Source organism: Sander lucioperca, chromosome 2 (assembly GCF_008315115.2).
Source record: "Sander lucioperca isolate FBNREF2018 chromosome 2, SLUC_FBN_1.2, whole genome shotgun sequence".
In the NCBI taxonomy this organism is placed as follows: domain Eukaryota; kingdom Metazoa; phylum Chordata; class Actinopteri; order Perciformes; family Percidae; genus Sander; species Sander lucioperca.
In genome coordinates this window covers 1,194,910-1,212,648 of record NC_050174.1, presented here as the reverse complement: position 1 = coordinate 1,212,648, position 17,739 = coordinate 1,194,910, and the positions used below count along the sequence as shown (strand labels likewise).

The window sequence follows — 17,739 nt, the reverse complement described above, 5'->3', positions numbered from 1 at the left end:
AAGATGTCTGTCTCTTAAGAGGGTTTGAAGCTTAAAAAGGGCCGAGGTGGCAGTACCTCGCCTTGCTGTCCAACTTGGAACGGCGCTAAGAAAAGCACAGTCCTTGGTCAGTGTGGGTGGAGGGGTGGATTTCATTCAAGCAAACATGTTTTTGGATCCTGCACATCTGAATTGAATTACTAGGCAAACAGCCGATGGGGAAGAGAGCTTAGAACAAACTGAATAACCCCGCAGCTTTGTGTGTCTTTATGCTCGGTGATTCTGGGTGGGAGGCTTCGGAGGCCTTTCAAAAACTCCAGGAAAGACGGGGCTGAAAAGAATGCCTGGCATGCTGAGAAATCCAAGCCTTGTGTTTGTCAACGCCAACAGGAAGCGGACGTGAGAGGGAACTGACCGTGTCGTATGTCTTTAAAAAAAATAAAAAAAATCCCAAACTCTGCCATCCATCCATCACAGACAATGTGTGCTTTGCATCTGGTCATCGCCTTTAAAAAAAAGGGGGTCGATGGGAGTAATATTGTAGTTTAAAACAATGCAGTGCAGAGCAGCGTCATATCCTAGGGCTGCGACCAAGGACTGTTTTCATTATTGATTATTTTCTAGATTAATAGATCAGTTGTTGGTAGGGCTGCACGATATTAGGAAAATATCTAATTGCGATTATTTTGACTGATATTGCGATATGATTCACGATATTGGAGGGAATGATCGTTTTTGTATCATTATTCTCATTTTCATTGAAAAATATATATTTTTTTTAAATCTGTACCAAACAAAGATGTTTTCATTAGTCTGTAGGATAGAATTTGTAGGCCGGGACGTCTCTGCAGCACCACTATACTTTATTTTAGAATGGTTTGACACATATTTTGCTTTTAACAATTATTGCGCTCCTCTGCGATTTGGATATTGCACTAGTTCATATTGCGATTTCGATAAAATTGCGATTAATTGTGCAGCCCTAGTTCTATCAAATGTCAGAAAATTGTGAAAAATATGGATCAGTGTTTCCCAAAGCCCCTAGATGAGGTCCTCAAATATACTCAAAGATACTGAGTTTTCTGTCACAGAGGAGAGAAGAAACTAGAACATATTCACATTTAACAAGCTGACATCAGAGACATGTTTTTACCCAAACTGATGAATCGATTGTCAAAATAGTTTAAGCGATTAATTAAATAATTGACAATGAATCGATTGATGGATCAAATCTTTGCAGCTCTACAATATCCCCAGTGATCATTCAATATACTGAGAGAGTTTTTTGACAAAATCAGCACGGGATATGGATGAACTTCAGAGGGATCTAGTGTGGAAATACGTCTTTGTAAACTGACAGGTTGTCTGGTAAATTTGCCTCTGATAAACGACATCTTGTGTAATTTCACGAACTCATTCTGCGCTCCTAAATCTCTTTACTTCAGACTCAAAGTGCTGGTTCCTTGTTTCCTATTTTATGAAGAGGATCTAGCCTCTGCAGTGGCCCAGCAGGGCTGCAGACCTCAGATCAGTATTCAGTTCAGTCCTCCCAAAGCCTTTGATTTCATGATGGATCCCGGTTGTTCACTGCCGAATGCAAAACGAGAGAATCTCACCGGACGCCCACTCAAAGCTCCGTTGAAAGAAAATGGGTCAAAAAGCAAGCATATTTATCTCTTCGGGAAAGATTTTCAGTTAATATCTCAACCTAATAGGGGTGGGAAACAAATCGATTCACATATGTATTGTGATTATTTTTTTTGCCATGATTTTTAAACCTACATTGTGTAATTATTTGAGTTGATTCTTAGCAAAAACCCCTTTGTTCTTTCACAAATATGTGCTCATTCATGTGTAATTACTTCCACCAACTAATCAAAGTATTCTCGTAAGCGTAGAATCTGACATTCAGAATCATTCAGAATACATATGAGTGACTCGCTCGAATGACGGCAGCCATGTAGGGCCTCACTCTTTAAACAACATAAGACATACCTCTGCATTTTGCCCTTCACCTATTGGCACCATAACGAATGCCAGGGGGAGATTACTCGCCAGGGAAGCGAAAAAGAGAATTAAAACGACAACGTGACAGGCAAAGCAACAAGACCAAAGTTAATACTGGAGTGGCTAGAACAGCTGCGTGTAAACGATGGAGATACTAAGAGATCATTTTGGGTTCAGCCACTGTAGGAGGAAGGGCTACAAAGTAATATTCAGTTGGTTGTCATATACAATTTCACCGCTAGATGGGAGAAATTCTTACACAATGTAGCTTTAACATAGATTCTTTTTCTCAGAATCAATACTTTTGAATTAGGTTTTTACCAATGATTTACCTAAATATTTGACTTTATGTGGTACTGTCGACGGCGACCGCATCACATCCATTTCCAGCAAAACAGAGCGAAAGTAGAAAATGCTGAAAATCCATGTTATGTTCTTCTTTACAAATGAAATAAATGTCAGACTTATTGACTGACTGACGTGATGTGCATTCTTCTTAGAAAACTGTTTTTAGAAATGTCTCATGATATATCGTCTCTAGAAGTGTTTTATTCAACTTTAGTTGTTGTTAACCCTCTGAGGTCTAAGGGCATGTTCTCGATTTTTACACATCTTCTTAAATTCTCCTTTTAAAAGGGTATTTCCATATAACCTGATCCCCGTGTGTTGCATATCAACTTGTTCAGAACAAACGCAGCTTGCTGTATTTTATTTCTCCATTTAATCCTCTTGGCCCCCCTAGAGCATAGGGCGTCCACCATGGATCTCCACATCACTCTCCTCTGGTCTTTTCTTCTTGCCAGGAGGGCCCCGTCTTGGTCAGTTCATCAAGCGTGGACCGCCTCCAGTTGGATTTAGGTCTCCCTAGCTTCCTCTTGTCTTGGGGATTATAGTCCAGAGCTTGTCTTGCTATGTTTCTTGGATCCTTCCTAAGTGTGTGACCGATCCATCCCCACTTTCTGGATTTGATTTCAATGTGGATTTGCTCCTGCTTGCTGTATAGTGAGACCCAAATTGTTTTGTTGCTTGAAATGAGTTTACCAAAGTCTTAGGTTCACAAAAGTAGTGTAATATATGAATAAAATAGTAAATGAAATGTTGTAACATGGCTTTTTGAATAATGTTTGTTGTCCAAACATCGCTGGACGCTCTGACGCGTCCTTCGCCCTCAGAGGGTTAAAGAAGGAAAAGAAAATCCCAAAACTCAACGCAAATCCAATCAGCGCCCATTTATCATTAAAGAATCGAATAGGGACAAAAGCATCTGGTCCCAGACCTACAACTTCAAGTGTCCTATAGTCTCCTGTGAGATAAAAATTGCACCGGACACATGCAGCGAGACAAACGGCATCTCTGGAACGCTGCTCTAGACCTTAACCACTTCAATTCACTTAAACAAAATCTATGACTAAGTGACTTATGACACGCTGGCAGTCCCCTGATGCCTTGATTACTCCGGACGCTGATACAATATTGAAACAAAGAAGCGTTTCTTGTGCGCCTGTCGAGTGGAGATCAGCCCATATTTGAGCACTGAGTGCGCGGTGATCTGATAAGTAACGGAGGGACACACACCCCTGGTCAGTTCCACCTCATTAGAGAGTCACAGCTCCGCAAGTAGCGCGACTGAGGGAGCTCAGAGAGGGAAGTCCGCAGCCTCGACATCATTATCAGCTGAGTGTTTAGGCGGATTTATGCTTCTGTGTTAAATCTACGCCGTGGGTATGTACGTAGGTACACGGAGATACCGACCCAATGCCGTAGCCTAACTACACGTCGCTCGACCGTGGCTTGGTAACGTTGTATTTCCCCCGACTCATTTCCTGGTTCTCCTTCTCCATAAACAACATGAACTCAAGGAGATAATTAACTTCTCCTGCTCCAGATTTCCCACCGTGGTCAGAAAGAACAGAGGAGACACTTTGTTTCTCTCAACTAATCACGTCACTCTCTCACTCACTCTACCACACACTCCTCCTACACACACACACACACGCGCCGGCCCTGCTATTCTCTTAAAGAGATCGACGCACACACCAACGCACAAGTATAAACTTCAGGCCCTTCCCTCCGTAGAACCAGAAATCACACTTTAAATGATGAGAACGAGACGCACAGGATTCAGACAGCGTCTTGTTTCCTTTCTTCTCCTCTCCTGTTTCCTCTCTCCTCCACTTTCCCCTCCCCTCCCCTCTCCTTTCCTTTCTCTTCGTGTCCTCTTGTCTCCTTTCCTTTCCTCTCATGTCCTCTTCTCTCCTTTTCTTTCCTTTCTTTTCCTCTGCTCTTTTGTCCTCTCTATCATCTTCTCTCCTCTCCTCTCGTTTCCTCCCCTCTCTTCTTTCCTTCCCTTTCTTTCCTTTAGGATTGAATGTGCATTGACTGTATTTCTCTTTGGAAATGGTCCAATAAAGAGACTTTGAAAACCTCTCCTCTCGTTTCCTCTCCTCCTCTCCTCTCCTCTCCTCTCCTCTCCTCTGTCACTCCTGATGGCTGACATGTTACCCATACTGCATCACCTGGCCCTGCAGCGCCTTTGATGTTTTATTCATGAAGAGGCAGCCCCTCTGAACACAGGGGTCTTTTTGGCGGTTTTGGGGTGCTGTACTTCATGTGTGTGTGTGTGTGTGTGTGTGCGTGTGCGTGTGTGTGTGTGTGTGTGTGTATATTGATGCTGGGGTGCGGCACGTTCACAGAAAAGCTCATTCCCTTCTTCCCAGTCCTCCCACCACCACCACCATTCCTACCAAAAGCAATACGGCCTGAATGCTAAACAAACCTGTCTGTTGAATAATTGAGGCTCTCAGGCCGGAGCCGGCTCCCATTAGCATACAGGCCGTATGGACCCAATCTGCACAGCCAACAGGATGCTCTTTCCCTGGACTTTGGTATCTACCGAACGCTCTGATTTCTATTAAACATCCTCTAATTCTTGTTCCACACGGAAAACAAGAATTAGCAGAAATGTCAACGCAATTTCAAATCACCATATCACCAACGCAGAAATAATAGAAATAATAGACATGGATCACCTAGGGCTGCAACTAACCACTGTTTTCATAGTCAATTCATCTGTCGATTATTTTCTGGATAAATGGATTAGTTGTTTGGTCTCTAAACTGCCAGAAAACGGTGAAAAATGTGGATCAGTGTTTCCCAAAAAGCCCAAGATGACGTCCTCAAATGTCTTGTTTTGTCCACAAATCAAAGATATTCAGTTTACTGTCACAGAGGAGAGAAGAAACTAGAAAATAGTCACATTTAACAAGCTGACAGCAGAGAAGTTTTCACTTTTTTCCATAAAAAAATTACTCAAACTATTAATCGATTATCAAAATAGTTGGCGATTGATTTAATAGTTGACAACTAACCGATTAATCTTTGCAGCTCTAGCAGAGTATTGGTGCTGCTTCCTGTTCACACCGGCACACGCATGGCCGGTATACTAAAATGGTCATGTGATATGTGTTTTAAGTGTTAAGGACGCAGATTACTGGAGCTAAAACTCCTTAATTAATCGGCAACTATTTTAATAATCAATTAATCGGTTTGAGTCGCTTTTTCTGAAAAAAAGACTAAAACTTCTCTGATGTCAGCTTGTTAAATGTGAATATCTTCTAGTTTCTTCTCTCCTCTGTGACAGTAAACTCAATATCTTTGAGTTGTGGACAAAACAAGACAACAGGACAACATTTTATAGACCAAACTAATCGATGAATCCAGAAAATAATGGACAGATTAACAGACAGTGAACGTAACCGTTGGTAGCAGAAGTCCAGGTCTGCTTCAGGAGTCCCTGCTGGTGTCTCTCTCTCTCTCTGGGCAGTAATCCCCGGCCCCCCAGTGTGTGCCCATCCGCTCCCCCTGCTCTCATTAGTGCAGCGTTGGGGGCCTGGGGAGCCTGCAGGCCTGGGGGAGCCAGCCTGCCTCCCCCCTCTCTCTCTCTCTCTCTCTCCACGGCTGGCGTAATGAGCACATAATCAGCCTGGCTCGCTGACAGCAGCAGCACACCAGAGGGGCATGTGGGCTCCTGGCCCAGAGCGGAGGACCAGCGCGGGGGAGGGGGGTTCACTTTCTAGCCTCCGTGCCCTGGGTACACCACGCCCCCATATTAGAGCGCCCCACAACTGATCAAATGACCCTCTAGTCACAGGTCGTCAGATGAGGCTTGGCGACTTCCTCTTTTAGTTCACATACTGAAAGCTGTTACACTTTTAGTGAACTTCCCTACCTTTGATTCTGCTTTGAAATAGGCCTGGGCAATAATTCAACATGATCATTTACCGTCTGTCATGTCACTGGAATCATATCCTGATGAAATCATATATGGAGATATTGTGATATACAAGTAAGGCTGCACAATTAATCACAATTTTATCGAAATCGCAATATGAACTAGTGCAATATCCAAATACGACGCATTGTTGTGGATCGATGTATCGATTCAAAGATCCACCACGATCCGATATGATGATACGATGCAAAGTAAAAATAGCGATACATATAGACGATACGTCTACGTATATGCCCCCTTATTTTAGATTCCCCGCGTCATATTTATTCTTGTTACTAAAAAGAATAGTTTGTTTTTAACCCTCCTGTTGTCTTCAAAAAGTTTCTACATCAGAAATTCGGGTTCTACTTTAACCAAATTGTTCAAAATAAATAAAGTGGATGGTTCCATGAAACGCTCTTCACAAGTAAAATAAATGATCCGTTCGCTGCTATTATTGAATTTGGGTGTTTTATTTAATTTTATAGCATTTGAAGAAAAAACAATACATAAAAGAACGTTGGAAAAAAATGACAAAAATTTCGGGAAAAAAAGTTCAAAAAGTGGAAAAAAAACTACATTAAAAAAACCGTCAAAAAACAAGCGCAGAAAAAAAATCCACAAACATCAGAATAAGTTACAAAAGACTTGGAAAAAGGGACAGAAAAATAAACGTTTTCATTTGAAATTTTGACCCAGAAAAACGTGCACGGGAGACGGGAAGACAACACAAGGGTTACTTTAAATGCTGGGAAGAGCTGAGTTATAAAACGGACAAATCCTATTTTAGTTGGGTTTTTTTTGAGTTGCTATAAATGGAACTGATTGTGTTGAATAGGCGTTAATGATATCAGCTCGTATTGATCGCACGCCCCTGAAATGGATCAAATCGATACTGTGTCGTAACAGATATCATTAAATATTGTGTCTAGAGAATCAATAAGATATTCTACTGTGATACAACTTGTGATTTACACCTCTACTGTGGTCAGAGGTCGGCGACTTCCTCTTTTAGTTCACATGCTGAAAGCTGTTAACTTTTAGTGAACTTCCCTACCTTTGATACTGCTTTGAAAATGAAAGCTACCTCGTAGTCGTTTCCTGCCAATTTAACCCTTGTGTTGTCTTCCCCGTCGACCGTGCAACTTTTTGTTTTTCTGGGTCAAAATGTAAAAAAAAAATCCAACGTTTTGGTCGTCTTTTTCAACACTTTTGTTACTTTTTTTCAAAGTTTCTGCCAATATTTTTCTGCGCTTTTTTAAACGTTTTTTTTTAAGCTTTTCCCATGTCTTTGTCACTTTTCCCGACATTTAATCACTTTTTTCGACATTTTTGTCACTTTTTCCGATGTTTTTGTCACTCTTTTCTGCTTTTTTGACATTTTCTTCCTACGTTTTTCAACGTTCTTTTATCAATTTTTCTTTACATGAGTTTAGATAAGTTGAATAAAACACCCAAATTCAAAGAAAGTACTGAACTGATCATTTATTTAACTTGTGTTGAGCGTTGTTATGGAACCATCCACGTCATTTTGTTTTCAAATTTGGTTAAAAGAAACCCACATTTCTGATATAGAAACTTGAAAATGGGTCAGATTTGACCCGAGGACATCAGGAGGGATAAGTGTTTGATTGGAGATGTTTGGCCCCTTCTTTAGAGTCGTGTTATTCAACTGGAATAAAAATAGCTAAATGATCTAGAGCTGCAAAGATGAATCGATCAGTTGTTAGGTAAATTAATCGCCAAATGTTTTGATAATCAATGAATCCGTTTGAGTCATTTTTTATGAAAAAAAAATGTAAAAGTTCTGTTTCCAGCTTGTTAAATGTGAATATTGTTCTAGTTTCTTCTCTCCTCTGTGACAGTAAACTGAATATCTTTGAGTTGTGGACAAAACAAGACATTTGAGGACGTCATCTTGGACTTTTTGGGAAACTCTGATCCACATTTTTCACCGTTTTCTGACATTTTAGAGACTAAACAACTGACGTGTAACACCGGCCATTAAATTTAGGTTTAATTACAATAAACAACAGTATTTAGCTGATGTGAGATGAGCATATTTGTTTGGTTTTCAAGCACTTACGCATTATGAAATCATGAAATAAATATATATATATGCAATAATCTAAGTTGCAGCCTTAAAATTATATTAAAAAGCATTAAAGTATCATCTTTAATTTAATAAAACCAAAATACAAAGAAGCTTCTATCCACGCTAACATATACAGCCTGTATAGGCATTTATAAGTTCATATGTGCAGATATAAAAAGCATTCAATTGAGTAACAGCAAAAGAACAAACTTGAAGTAAGCACACAAAAGTGAAGGCTACTTATTATTCTGACAATGTGAGTAACATTTTTTCCAGCGAACAGTTGGATCCCTCACATTCTCAGTCTTCTACAATGTTTCTTTCTGCATTGAGTTTTTTTGTATAGCTTTAATGACGCTCAGAGAGACGAAGGCCAAACAAAAAAAAAGAGAAGCGCCAACACAGAGCCACATGAAGAGTAACAGCAACCGCCGAAGGACACAACAGAAACAATCCGAAAAATAGGGAACTCAAACTCAGTCAATGTGCTTTCATTTCCTTTAAATCCAACTGCTATTATCCCACTCATTGTTTTGACTTTTTCTCTTAATTCCGTCTCCCTGCATTGTGGATTCACAGAGTTCATAATGTTACACATTGTCTAACTGAACTAACTTGATTTGAGCGAGTTTGCTGCAACCAAACGTCACACAGCAGCTGCTGTGTGCCAACAGGGTCACAGACAGGTCAGCGTTTATTCTATTAAAAATGGATTGAATTGGTTTCTATTGAGACTAAAGTCAGCCCTGGATTCAGCAAACACAACAATTTCCCACTTGACAATGTGCTCAATGAGGACTTTGTCATGTGCATCACTGAGATCACGGGATCCAGGGAATCAGCCACAAACTCAGTCTACCTCTACACTGCTATGTTGTGGTCTTAAAAATGAACATCTTTTGCAACGTTCACGCCTCGCGTCCACACTACTGCTGTGTTTCCGAGCCCCTAAAACGGAGACATTTGGAAACACTGCTGCCCTCGATTTGGTGTGAAAACTCCGGGGTTGCTTTGTAGTCTGGACGGACACAAACAGAGACCTTTGGAAACGACGACGACGGAGAACGCCGGCGTTCGTTCTTGACGGCCCTATCACGTGACCATTCCACGGAAGAAGAAAAAAAACACGCTGCAACGTCCTGGACTGACTATCGATGGATATTTTTCTGACTCTCAATCTGTTTTCCTCCGCCTTTATTTCATTGTAGTCACGCATTACTTTCAGTAACAGTTCCAACTAGTTGTTGCTCTGTCTCCGCAGTCTTTTCTGCAACAGAGCTACTTATAATGTAGAAAAATAACACTGCTGGGCGGATTCTTGATTTTGAAGAAGGCCTCAGGGACTGAAATAAATAGAGAAATGCATATATTTTGCTCGCGGCACCTGAGAAGCCCCGTGGTGAGGAGCAGAGTTCTCCTGGAGTTCGCTCAGAGTTGGAGTAATATCACTCCGCCCAAGTAGCAGAAGTAGCAGTGCTTCGCCTTCTGAGTATATAGTTCCCAGTATGTATACGGTTAGAAGATGGCTGTGTCTCATGTGACCTTTTTATTTATACACGCTGTGACTATACAAATCACAACATGTAAATAGGAACATGTTGGCGTTATTTTGTCACTTATTGGGAGCAGTAGGCTAGCTGGAGCCGGTTACCTCCAGGATCTGTGCTAAGCTAGGCTAGCAGTGGGGGCGTCAGACAGAGTTACAACACGCACGGAGATGAGAAGGGTATGTATGGACTTATCTAACTCTGGGGGATACGGTGAATAAACTAAAGTCCAAATAAGTCGGCGTGTTCCAGAGATGCAGCCTCAGCAAGCACGTCTAGCCAGGATATGTGAGGACTTACCAGAACTTAGGAAACGCCCTGATACAATCAGGCAGGTGAGATGCCAGACAGATGCTCGTGCTATCTAAAAATGTTTTCAATCCCAAACACACCCATCGCTCAGCGAAGCCACAGAGCAAACAGGTCTGCCGAGGCCCCGCATTGTCTAACCCGAGTGAGACACCGGGGGTGACTAGTTCACACCTGTGTGGGAAGGTTCAAGAATGGCAAAGAGGTTGGAAAGTTGAGAGATTTATGGTGGAGACAAGGAGTGATTGTGGTAAAGACAGACAGACCTGCGGGCGCTAAGGGGAAGCTAACCGTGGATGGATGGGAACCAGCAGATTTACATGCGCACTATAACTTCATTATTGTGAAAATAACCACATTACGGTGATTGTGTAATTAAAGCATTTACTGTACGTATATATGGTTCGCTGTGAATTGATTCCCCCCCCCAAATAAGTTGACATGATTAGTTTGATAATTAGGTTAATGTCCCGGAGGAAAAATCTAATTAGTGCCAAGAAATAAGGCGAGGGACAGTGCTTATCGTGTTAGTTGTGTGTGAAATGTTGATGTGGAAATTGTAAATGGGTTCCCTCCCTCCAACCGGCCATGTTGCTTTCTTTAGTTTGACTTCACAATCTTTCTGTGTTTTTTTTTTTTTTTTTTTTTTTTAGCTTCATCTTGTCATTAATTCAATCCATTTGAGTTGTGTTTACGAGTGTCCACTTACTAAATGCCCCGGCGTTGGAGAACGGGAGTCTTTGAGTCCTGCCGATCCAGGGACGTCCAAAAGAGGCCATTTCATCTGCAGGTACTGCGGAGGGGGGGGGGGAGACAGAAAAGGAGCCGAATGAAACAACACGTAAACATACACAGAAGAGCTGCAAAGACTTGTCAACTAATGAATTTAACACCAACTATTTTGACAACCGATGCATCGGTGTGAGTCATTTTCTATGACAGAAAGCTCTGATGTCAGCTTGTTGAATGTGAACATGTTCTAGCGTCTTCTCTCCTCTGGGACAGCGACCTGAATGTCTCCCGAGTTGTGGACAAAACAAGACATTTGAGGACGTCGCCTCGGGCTACGACTAATCCATTAATTGAGAATAATAATCGACAGATTAATCAACCACGCAAATGACCGTTAGTTGCGGCCCTAAATACACAGTAACTAAAAACATCAAAACATACAAGATTTGACAAAATGCATTCAAAAACAGACAGCATAGAAACCAAAATGCATAATCTAAGGCTCTATGTTGCAGGGAAAAGGTATTTACTGTTACTGTTACTAAACTGCCACATCATCGTGGGGTTAGGGTTAGAGTTACGGTTCATGTGTCATGACTGTGACATGACCGTGTCATGTGTTCATGACACGGTCATGTCACTCTTATGTAGATACCTTCAAGTAAAGTGTTACCAAACTTACTTTTATAGGAAAGTGTTTAAGAATATTTAATACGCTGTTGGGTTTTAATCCTGCCCTGCCTGGCCCATTTAATGTATGTCTGTGTACATTTACAGGCATATATGTATGTGTGTGTATACATGTATGCATACATGTATACACATATATACATACAGTAGATGGTGCTTTAGGACACCTCTGTTTTTTGTATTTTACTTCATTGTTGTTGTTGGCGGTGTTGTTCTTGTTTTATTTGCTGTGTTTCTGGAAAGCACTGTGTAACCTTGTTAAGAAAAGTGCTACAGAAATAAAGTTTGTTATTATTATATACACCGTAGGGACTGAAGCGTGCAAAAGTGTTATGACTGGGTGTGAGGCCCGCAGAGATCTGCGGCAGACACCTGTAGCTGCTGGAGTCAGACAGAGCCAGGTCCTGGCAGGGTGGGAGAGGGTGGAGGGCCATGTGAACACAACGGACTGCTGGAGGACTGTGAAATTGCCGTTTGTCAAGGAAAAAAAAAACCAAAAAAAAAAAAACCAAGAGGCCAGCTGTGGGCGCCCCATCGCTGAGCCGGAGGTGGGAAGAGACAGCCGGAAGGAAGCCGCGTTTACAGAGGTTGGGGCTGCGGACTCGGAGTTAACTCTGGCCTCCATTGCTTTGGCCTTTTGAACCCTGGGACACGGTCCCTCCTCCTTTTCTGTGTCAATGGTTTTTCACACATGTATCAAAGTTATCATACAGGGCTTGTGTAAGTGTTTGCTTTCCCTCTTTTTTTTTCCTCTCACACGTCACAGAGATTTCCAACAACCGTTTTGCCGCTGCCCATCCTTTCGCCGCCGTGCCACCGCTGTGTCTTTTTCTGATTTACTGCCTCATGCAACATGCTTCTTTTTTCTTTTCTTTCTTTTTTTTTTGTCCTCCAGCAATGGCGATAGCATGGAGCCCGAGCTTGGAAAGCACGGCTCAACCATCTGGTTTGTGAATCAGTTTACATACCGGACACGGCAGCTTGTCATGCATGTGGATTTTTCTCTCTGGTACAATTTGAAATTAATTAAAAGAGGTTTTATATGATAGGTTAGGTTATGTTTTTTGCTCATACAGGTCTGTGAAAATGACCCCTAAAGGCATCGTAGTTTGTTATTTGAAGATTGCCTTTTGGGCATAGGAGCGTGCTATGGGTTATACCTTCTGTCTGTTAATTGATGATTACACAATCTCACCGTGCATCCTCTGTTATTATTCTACAATGTACACAGTCCTTTTTATTTACATAGCTTTGCGCTGGTGAATTCCTATGCCCAAACAGTTTGACGTCCACCCATAGCAAACATCTGATGGACGGAGCATCGTTTTTTCATTTTTTTTTTTTTTTTAAATGACTGACAAAAAGCAGTTAAAGATAAATGACGACAAACTGGAGGAGTCGTGCATTCACGTTCGGATTTAAAAAGAAAACTTCATTCATCACTCGGGGGTTTGTGAGGAGGAAGGAAGCTTGGATGGCTGTGCGGGTTAAAAATGGAAAAGACATTATAGCAGGGGGGTTGGGGGCGGGGGTGGGAGGTGGGGGAAAGGAGAAGGATAAGGGAGAGGAGGGAGAAAAAAAAACATTTTCAGGAATGAGTTTGTCGGAGCAGGCAGAGGGTATTGTTTCCTGACAGCTGGGGTCCAACAGAGAACCGAGGCAGGGCGGGGGGGTGGTGGGGAGGGGTGGGGGGGGGGGACCCTTTTTCCTTTTCGAAAAAAAAAAAAAAGAGGGGGAAATTCTTGGAGTTGACATCAGCCCTCTTCATTTTCACTATACTGCTCAAGGCTGAATCGTAGGTTCCCAACTAATGGGCCCGAGTCCATACAACTGTCAGGAGCCAGTTGCCTTTAGAGGCTGCTAGCTCCCACATTGAAACTTTACTCTGCTGTGTGCACGGCGCCTAATGAATGCTGCTCTCCGGAGAGAGAGAAAAATCCAAAAACAATGAGTTTTTTTTTACTTCTCTGTCTAATCTATGTCAATCATGAGTCCTTCCACAAATGAAACGAGCGCTATTGTGAGCGTTTGGTCTTGCCCGGGCCGTGCCCACCACCGGCTCTGCCCCCCCCGCCCAAAATCCATCCTTTATTTTGACAGCTTCTGCCAGGACCGGGGAACATGCCCCCGGGCACTTTTTGGTTTCGGAGGCGCCTACTTTTCTTTTAATTGCCAGCGTTGCCCTATGGAGCAACTGTTTCGCACACACTCGCCGGAACATCCAGCTGGGTAATGCGAATGCCGCACACTGTCACATTAGCTCTAGTCCAGACTACGGCAGCAGCACACCACTCACTAACACATGAGACAGAGAGAGAGAGAGAGAGAGAGAGAGAGAGAGAGAGGGAGGGAGAGAGGGAGGGTGTTTGGGTCTAGGAGTTGTTTCAGGAAACAAAAGGCGAGGAATTGTGGGCCGTTGCTGCCGAGCGAAAAACTTTCTCACTGTTACAGGGAAGAAAACCCAACCCAAGGGAAGTGTAAGAAAAAGAAAAGTTAGGACAGACGCAGCATTACAGTGGATGATTGAAATAGTTATGACACGTGATATTAAATGTTTGTAAAAGACTGAAACAGGAGATACGTTAATAACACCGCCTACGTCTGATCTTGTTCTCTTCTTTTTCCAGAAACTGCAGCTCAAGAGTCAATTTGAGTACGTCTGCTAGAAGTGTGTCTGAAAGTTGTTGGGTATTTTTTTGCTGACAGGGCACAGTGACTGACTTCCTAAGAACAGTTGACAGCGGCAGGAGAGGCAATGACATAATGATGCATGTAATATTCCGGTTTTTGCCCTTATTCCGTAAAAGACAATATTCCGTCTAAGCTGTTTACGCGGCTGATAAAAAGGACTATTCCCCTAATATTCCCATTTATATGTGGCATCATTTCATAGTTTTGCACCGGTGGTGGACTTGTTGGAGCGTGCAAACACAGCGTTCCTCTTTGATTACTTCAACCCCTTTCTTTAAAAAAGTCAGTGTAGCGATGTGTGAGCATAACCAAAAACCTGTTGATATCCAAGTCTTTCATGACGTGTACAAGTAGCTGTGTTTCTCCTTCTTTTCTTTTGGGCAGGCATCTCTACCGCAGCCCTGCAAACTGTTGGCTGGTTGGTTTGTGTCCAACAACCGTAGCAACGCACAGAGCTGACCGTCGGCCGTAAACAGGCAAGAGGCCGTAAACTGTCAAAAACTGCAGTAAAAACCCTGATTGAGACGCAGATTCCGAATGCGCTGTATGTCCAAAGAATGCCTCTTAAAACCAGAATATCATATACGTAATCTGAAAATGCTATATTTGGAAAAAAAGACCTTATTTTGAATATGCAAACAGAATATGCAGTTTAAATGACCTCAGAATATTAGTGTGCATGTTAACATACTCAGTGTAACTGCAGGACATTAAGAGATGCTTTCCACATGCCCTTATTTTATTTAGAAACAAACACAGACATATGGTCGGGGCACATAGCAATGGGAGCTGGAAGCTTTGGGTAAACAGACTCGGACGGACTACTGAAAGAAACGAGCAACCAAAGGGAAGTTTAGCTGATCCATTTTCACAGCTTTCTCTAATTGTCTTCCAGCTTTCCCTGCTTGCCTCCAACACTCAGAATAGACATCAGTAGAATGTGCTACTTTTACAGGACCCAGATGCGACAAAGGTGGCAGTGATGCCACCGAAATTTTCCAAAAAAGCTACACTGGAGCCCTTTGGTTTTTTGAACACAGAGAATGCAACATATGCTCTGGGGCCTGTGGCCTGCCAGAGCTGGGTTCTAATTGTTACATCGCTCTCACAGAGCGAAGGAAAACACAGCCAAGAAGTCTTTGTCATCTCTGAAGTGTGTGTGGTGCCATACTGCAGGCCAACATCAGAGCGCCGAGGAGAGACAGATGTCTGGACATTTTGCTGTCAAACTAAGTCAGAAACTCTGCCAAAGGGACGGAGAGAGAGAAAAAAAAATCCCAAACTTTGCTAGCTGGTGTCTGTCGACTTCAGGGCTACATTGAGAAGTCATAACGACCCTTACGAAGTAAACTCAGAAATAATATCAACGTAGAATTGTACTTACAGTTCTATATAATGTGCATAAAACATTTCTTGATTTTAGAAAACAGCAGATATGCGCAACAACTAGGGCTGCAGCTAACGATTATTTTCATTGTCGATTAATCGGTCGGTTATTTTCTCAATTAATCGATTACTCGTTTGATCGGTGTTTCCCAAAAAGCCCAAGATGACGTCCTCAAATGTCTTGTTTTGTCCCCAACTCAAAGATATTCAGTTTACTGTCACAGAGGAGAGAAGAAACTAGAAGATATTCACATTTAACAAGCTGACATCACAGAATCTTTTACTTTTTTTTCATAAAAAATTACTTAAACCGATTAATCGATTGTCAAAATAGTTGGCGATTAATGTAATAGTTGACAACTAATTGTTTCCTCTCTCCTCTGTGACAGTAAACTGAATATCTTTGAGTTGTGGACAAAACAAGACATTTGAGGACGTCATCTTGGGCTTTTTGGGAAACACTGATCCACATTTTTCACCATTTTAGAGACCAGACAACTCATCCATTCATCCAGACATGAACCCACGGATTAATCAACTTTAAAAAGAAATAACCGTTAGCTGCAGCCCTATTATTATCTTTAACATTATCTAAATGTTATTGCATCTTATGCTGGATTGCATTAACTCAAGAAGTCAAGAGCAGACAAAGTCAAAGACAAAGAACAGATAATAAAAGAGTGATTATGTAGGCTATAGAGCGGGCTCTCAGACGCTCGTCAAACGGCTTCTCCCGGCTTGTGTTGAATAGCGGAGCGGCAGGAATGCCTCGACGGATCGCTCCGGCAGATAATGTCAATCACCTACTGTGTGGAGAGCCCCTCCCCATTGTTTTCTGTCACCCCCCCCCCAACAGAAAACAAATGGGCCGCACAGCTTGCTGTTTGGCTGAGGTGTTAATTACCGTCCCCTGCCCCATATGAACAGCAACATTCAGACAATGGGCCCCGTCAGGCCCCCCCGCGCGACTGTCCCTCCCTGGTTTGCTCTGCTGATATCACCTGCCCATGCGGGGCCATTGACACCTCAACCTGATCTATGCACGGAACACAATTAAAAGCTTTTTGGGGACAAAGACACTGTGATAAGTAGCCCCCGCCTGGCCGCAGAGTTTACATTAAGGCTCATTGTTTGCCAACATTAGAGGCAATTACAGCCACAATTCTTAAGCAAACCTCGCCGGCCATTGTGCTAATTAGTGTGTAATTGATGGGGAAACGACAAGCAGCTCAGCCGCTCAGACCCACAATGCACTGCTGGGCCACTGCAAATTTTTCTGAATGGGGACCATGTCCCATTATCCGGTTCACTGTGAAGTAAGTAGATTAGTCCGGGAGGAAGTTATTAATTAAAGCTATCTTAAAGGAAGGTACAAAGAGATGGAAAAAAAGACAGATAGATATTCAGTGAGGGTGTAACTCAGGGGTCACCAACACGGTGCCCGCGGGCAACAGGTAGCCCCCAAGGACCACATGAGTAGCCCTCAGGCCTGTTCTAAAAATGAAAATTGAATATTGACATTATCTGTTTCCCACCTTGTTAAGTCATTGTTGATAATTATTGTGAGAAATCATTAACGTAATCAGTGTCTTCACATAGATGAGTATCATTAATCATTAATAATCATATATAACTAAAGGCAAACTGAGCAAATTTGTTATTTCAGAAGAGCGTATCAAACTGGTAGCCCTTCGTATGACTCGGTACCCATGAAGTAGCTCTCGGTTTCTAAAAGGTTGGTGACCCCTGGTGTAACTTGTTCGGGGAAATTACAGACTTTGGTTTCTGTTTTTCTTCTGTCTGTCACTTTATAAGTGGTTTCATCTATCTGTCTTTAGCTGCTGTCACGTCGGGCACCTGTCTCTGAAAAACTATGCAAACTACCTGCCTTCGTCTACTAAAGAAATCTTTAGTCAAATCACACTCGTGATTTTGTCGACTAATCGATGCGTTGATTTAACACGTATCAACAAATCTGTAAAACTGAGTTCCTCCGCAGAGAATCATGCAAAAAGCGACACTTTAAATCTTGT

General features: G+C 42.3%; 1 protein-coding gene across 2 annotated transcripts in view; it reads right to left on the bottom strand.

Moving 5' to 3' along the window:
* Positions 1 to 17,739, bottom strand: part of tcf7l1b (transcription factor 7 like 1b) — a 74,631-nt gene that overhangs the window by 23,421 nt on the left and 33,471 nt on the right. For both annotated transcript variants that reach the window (XM_031305100.2, XM_031305101.2), the window contains exon 4: positions 10,917 to 11,000. In XM_031305100.2, coding sequence (XP_031160960.1) covers positions 10,917 to 11,000 — 84 coding nt within the window. The remainder of the gene's footprint in view (positions 1 to 10,916; positions 11,001 to 17,739) is intronic.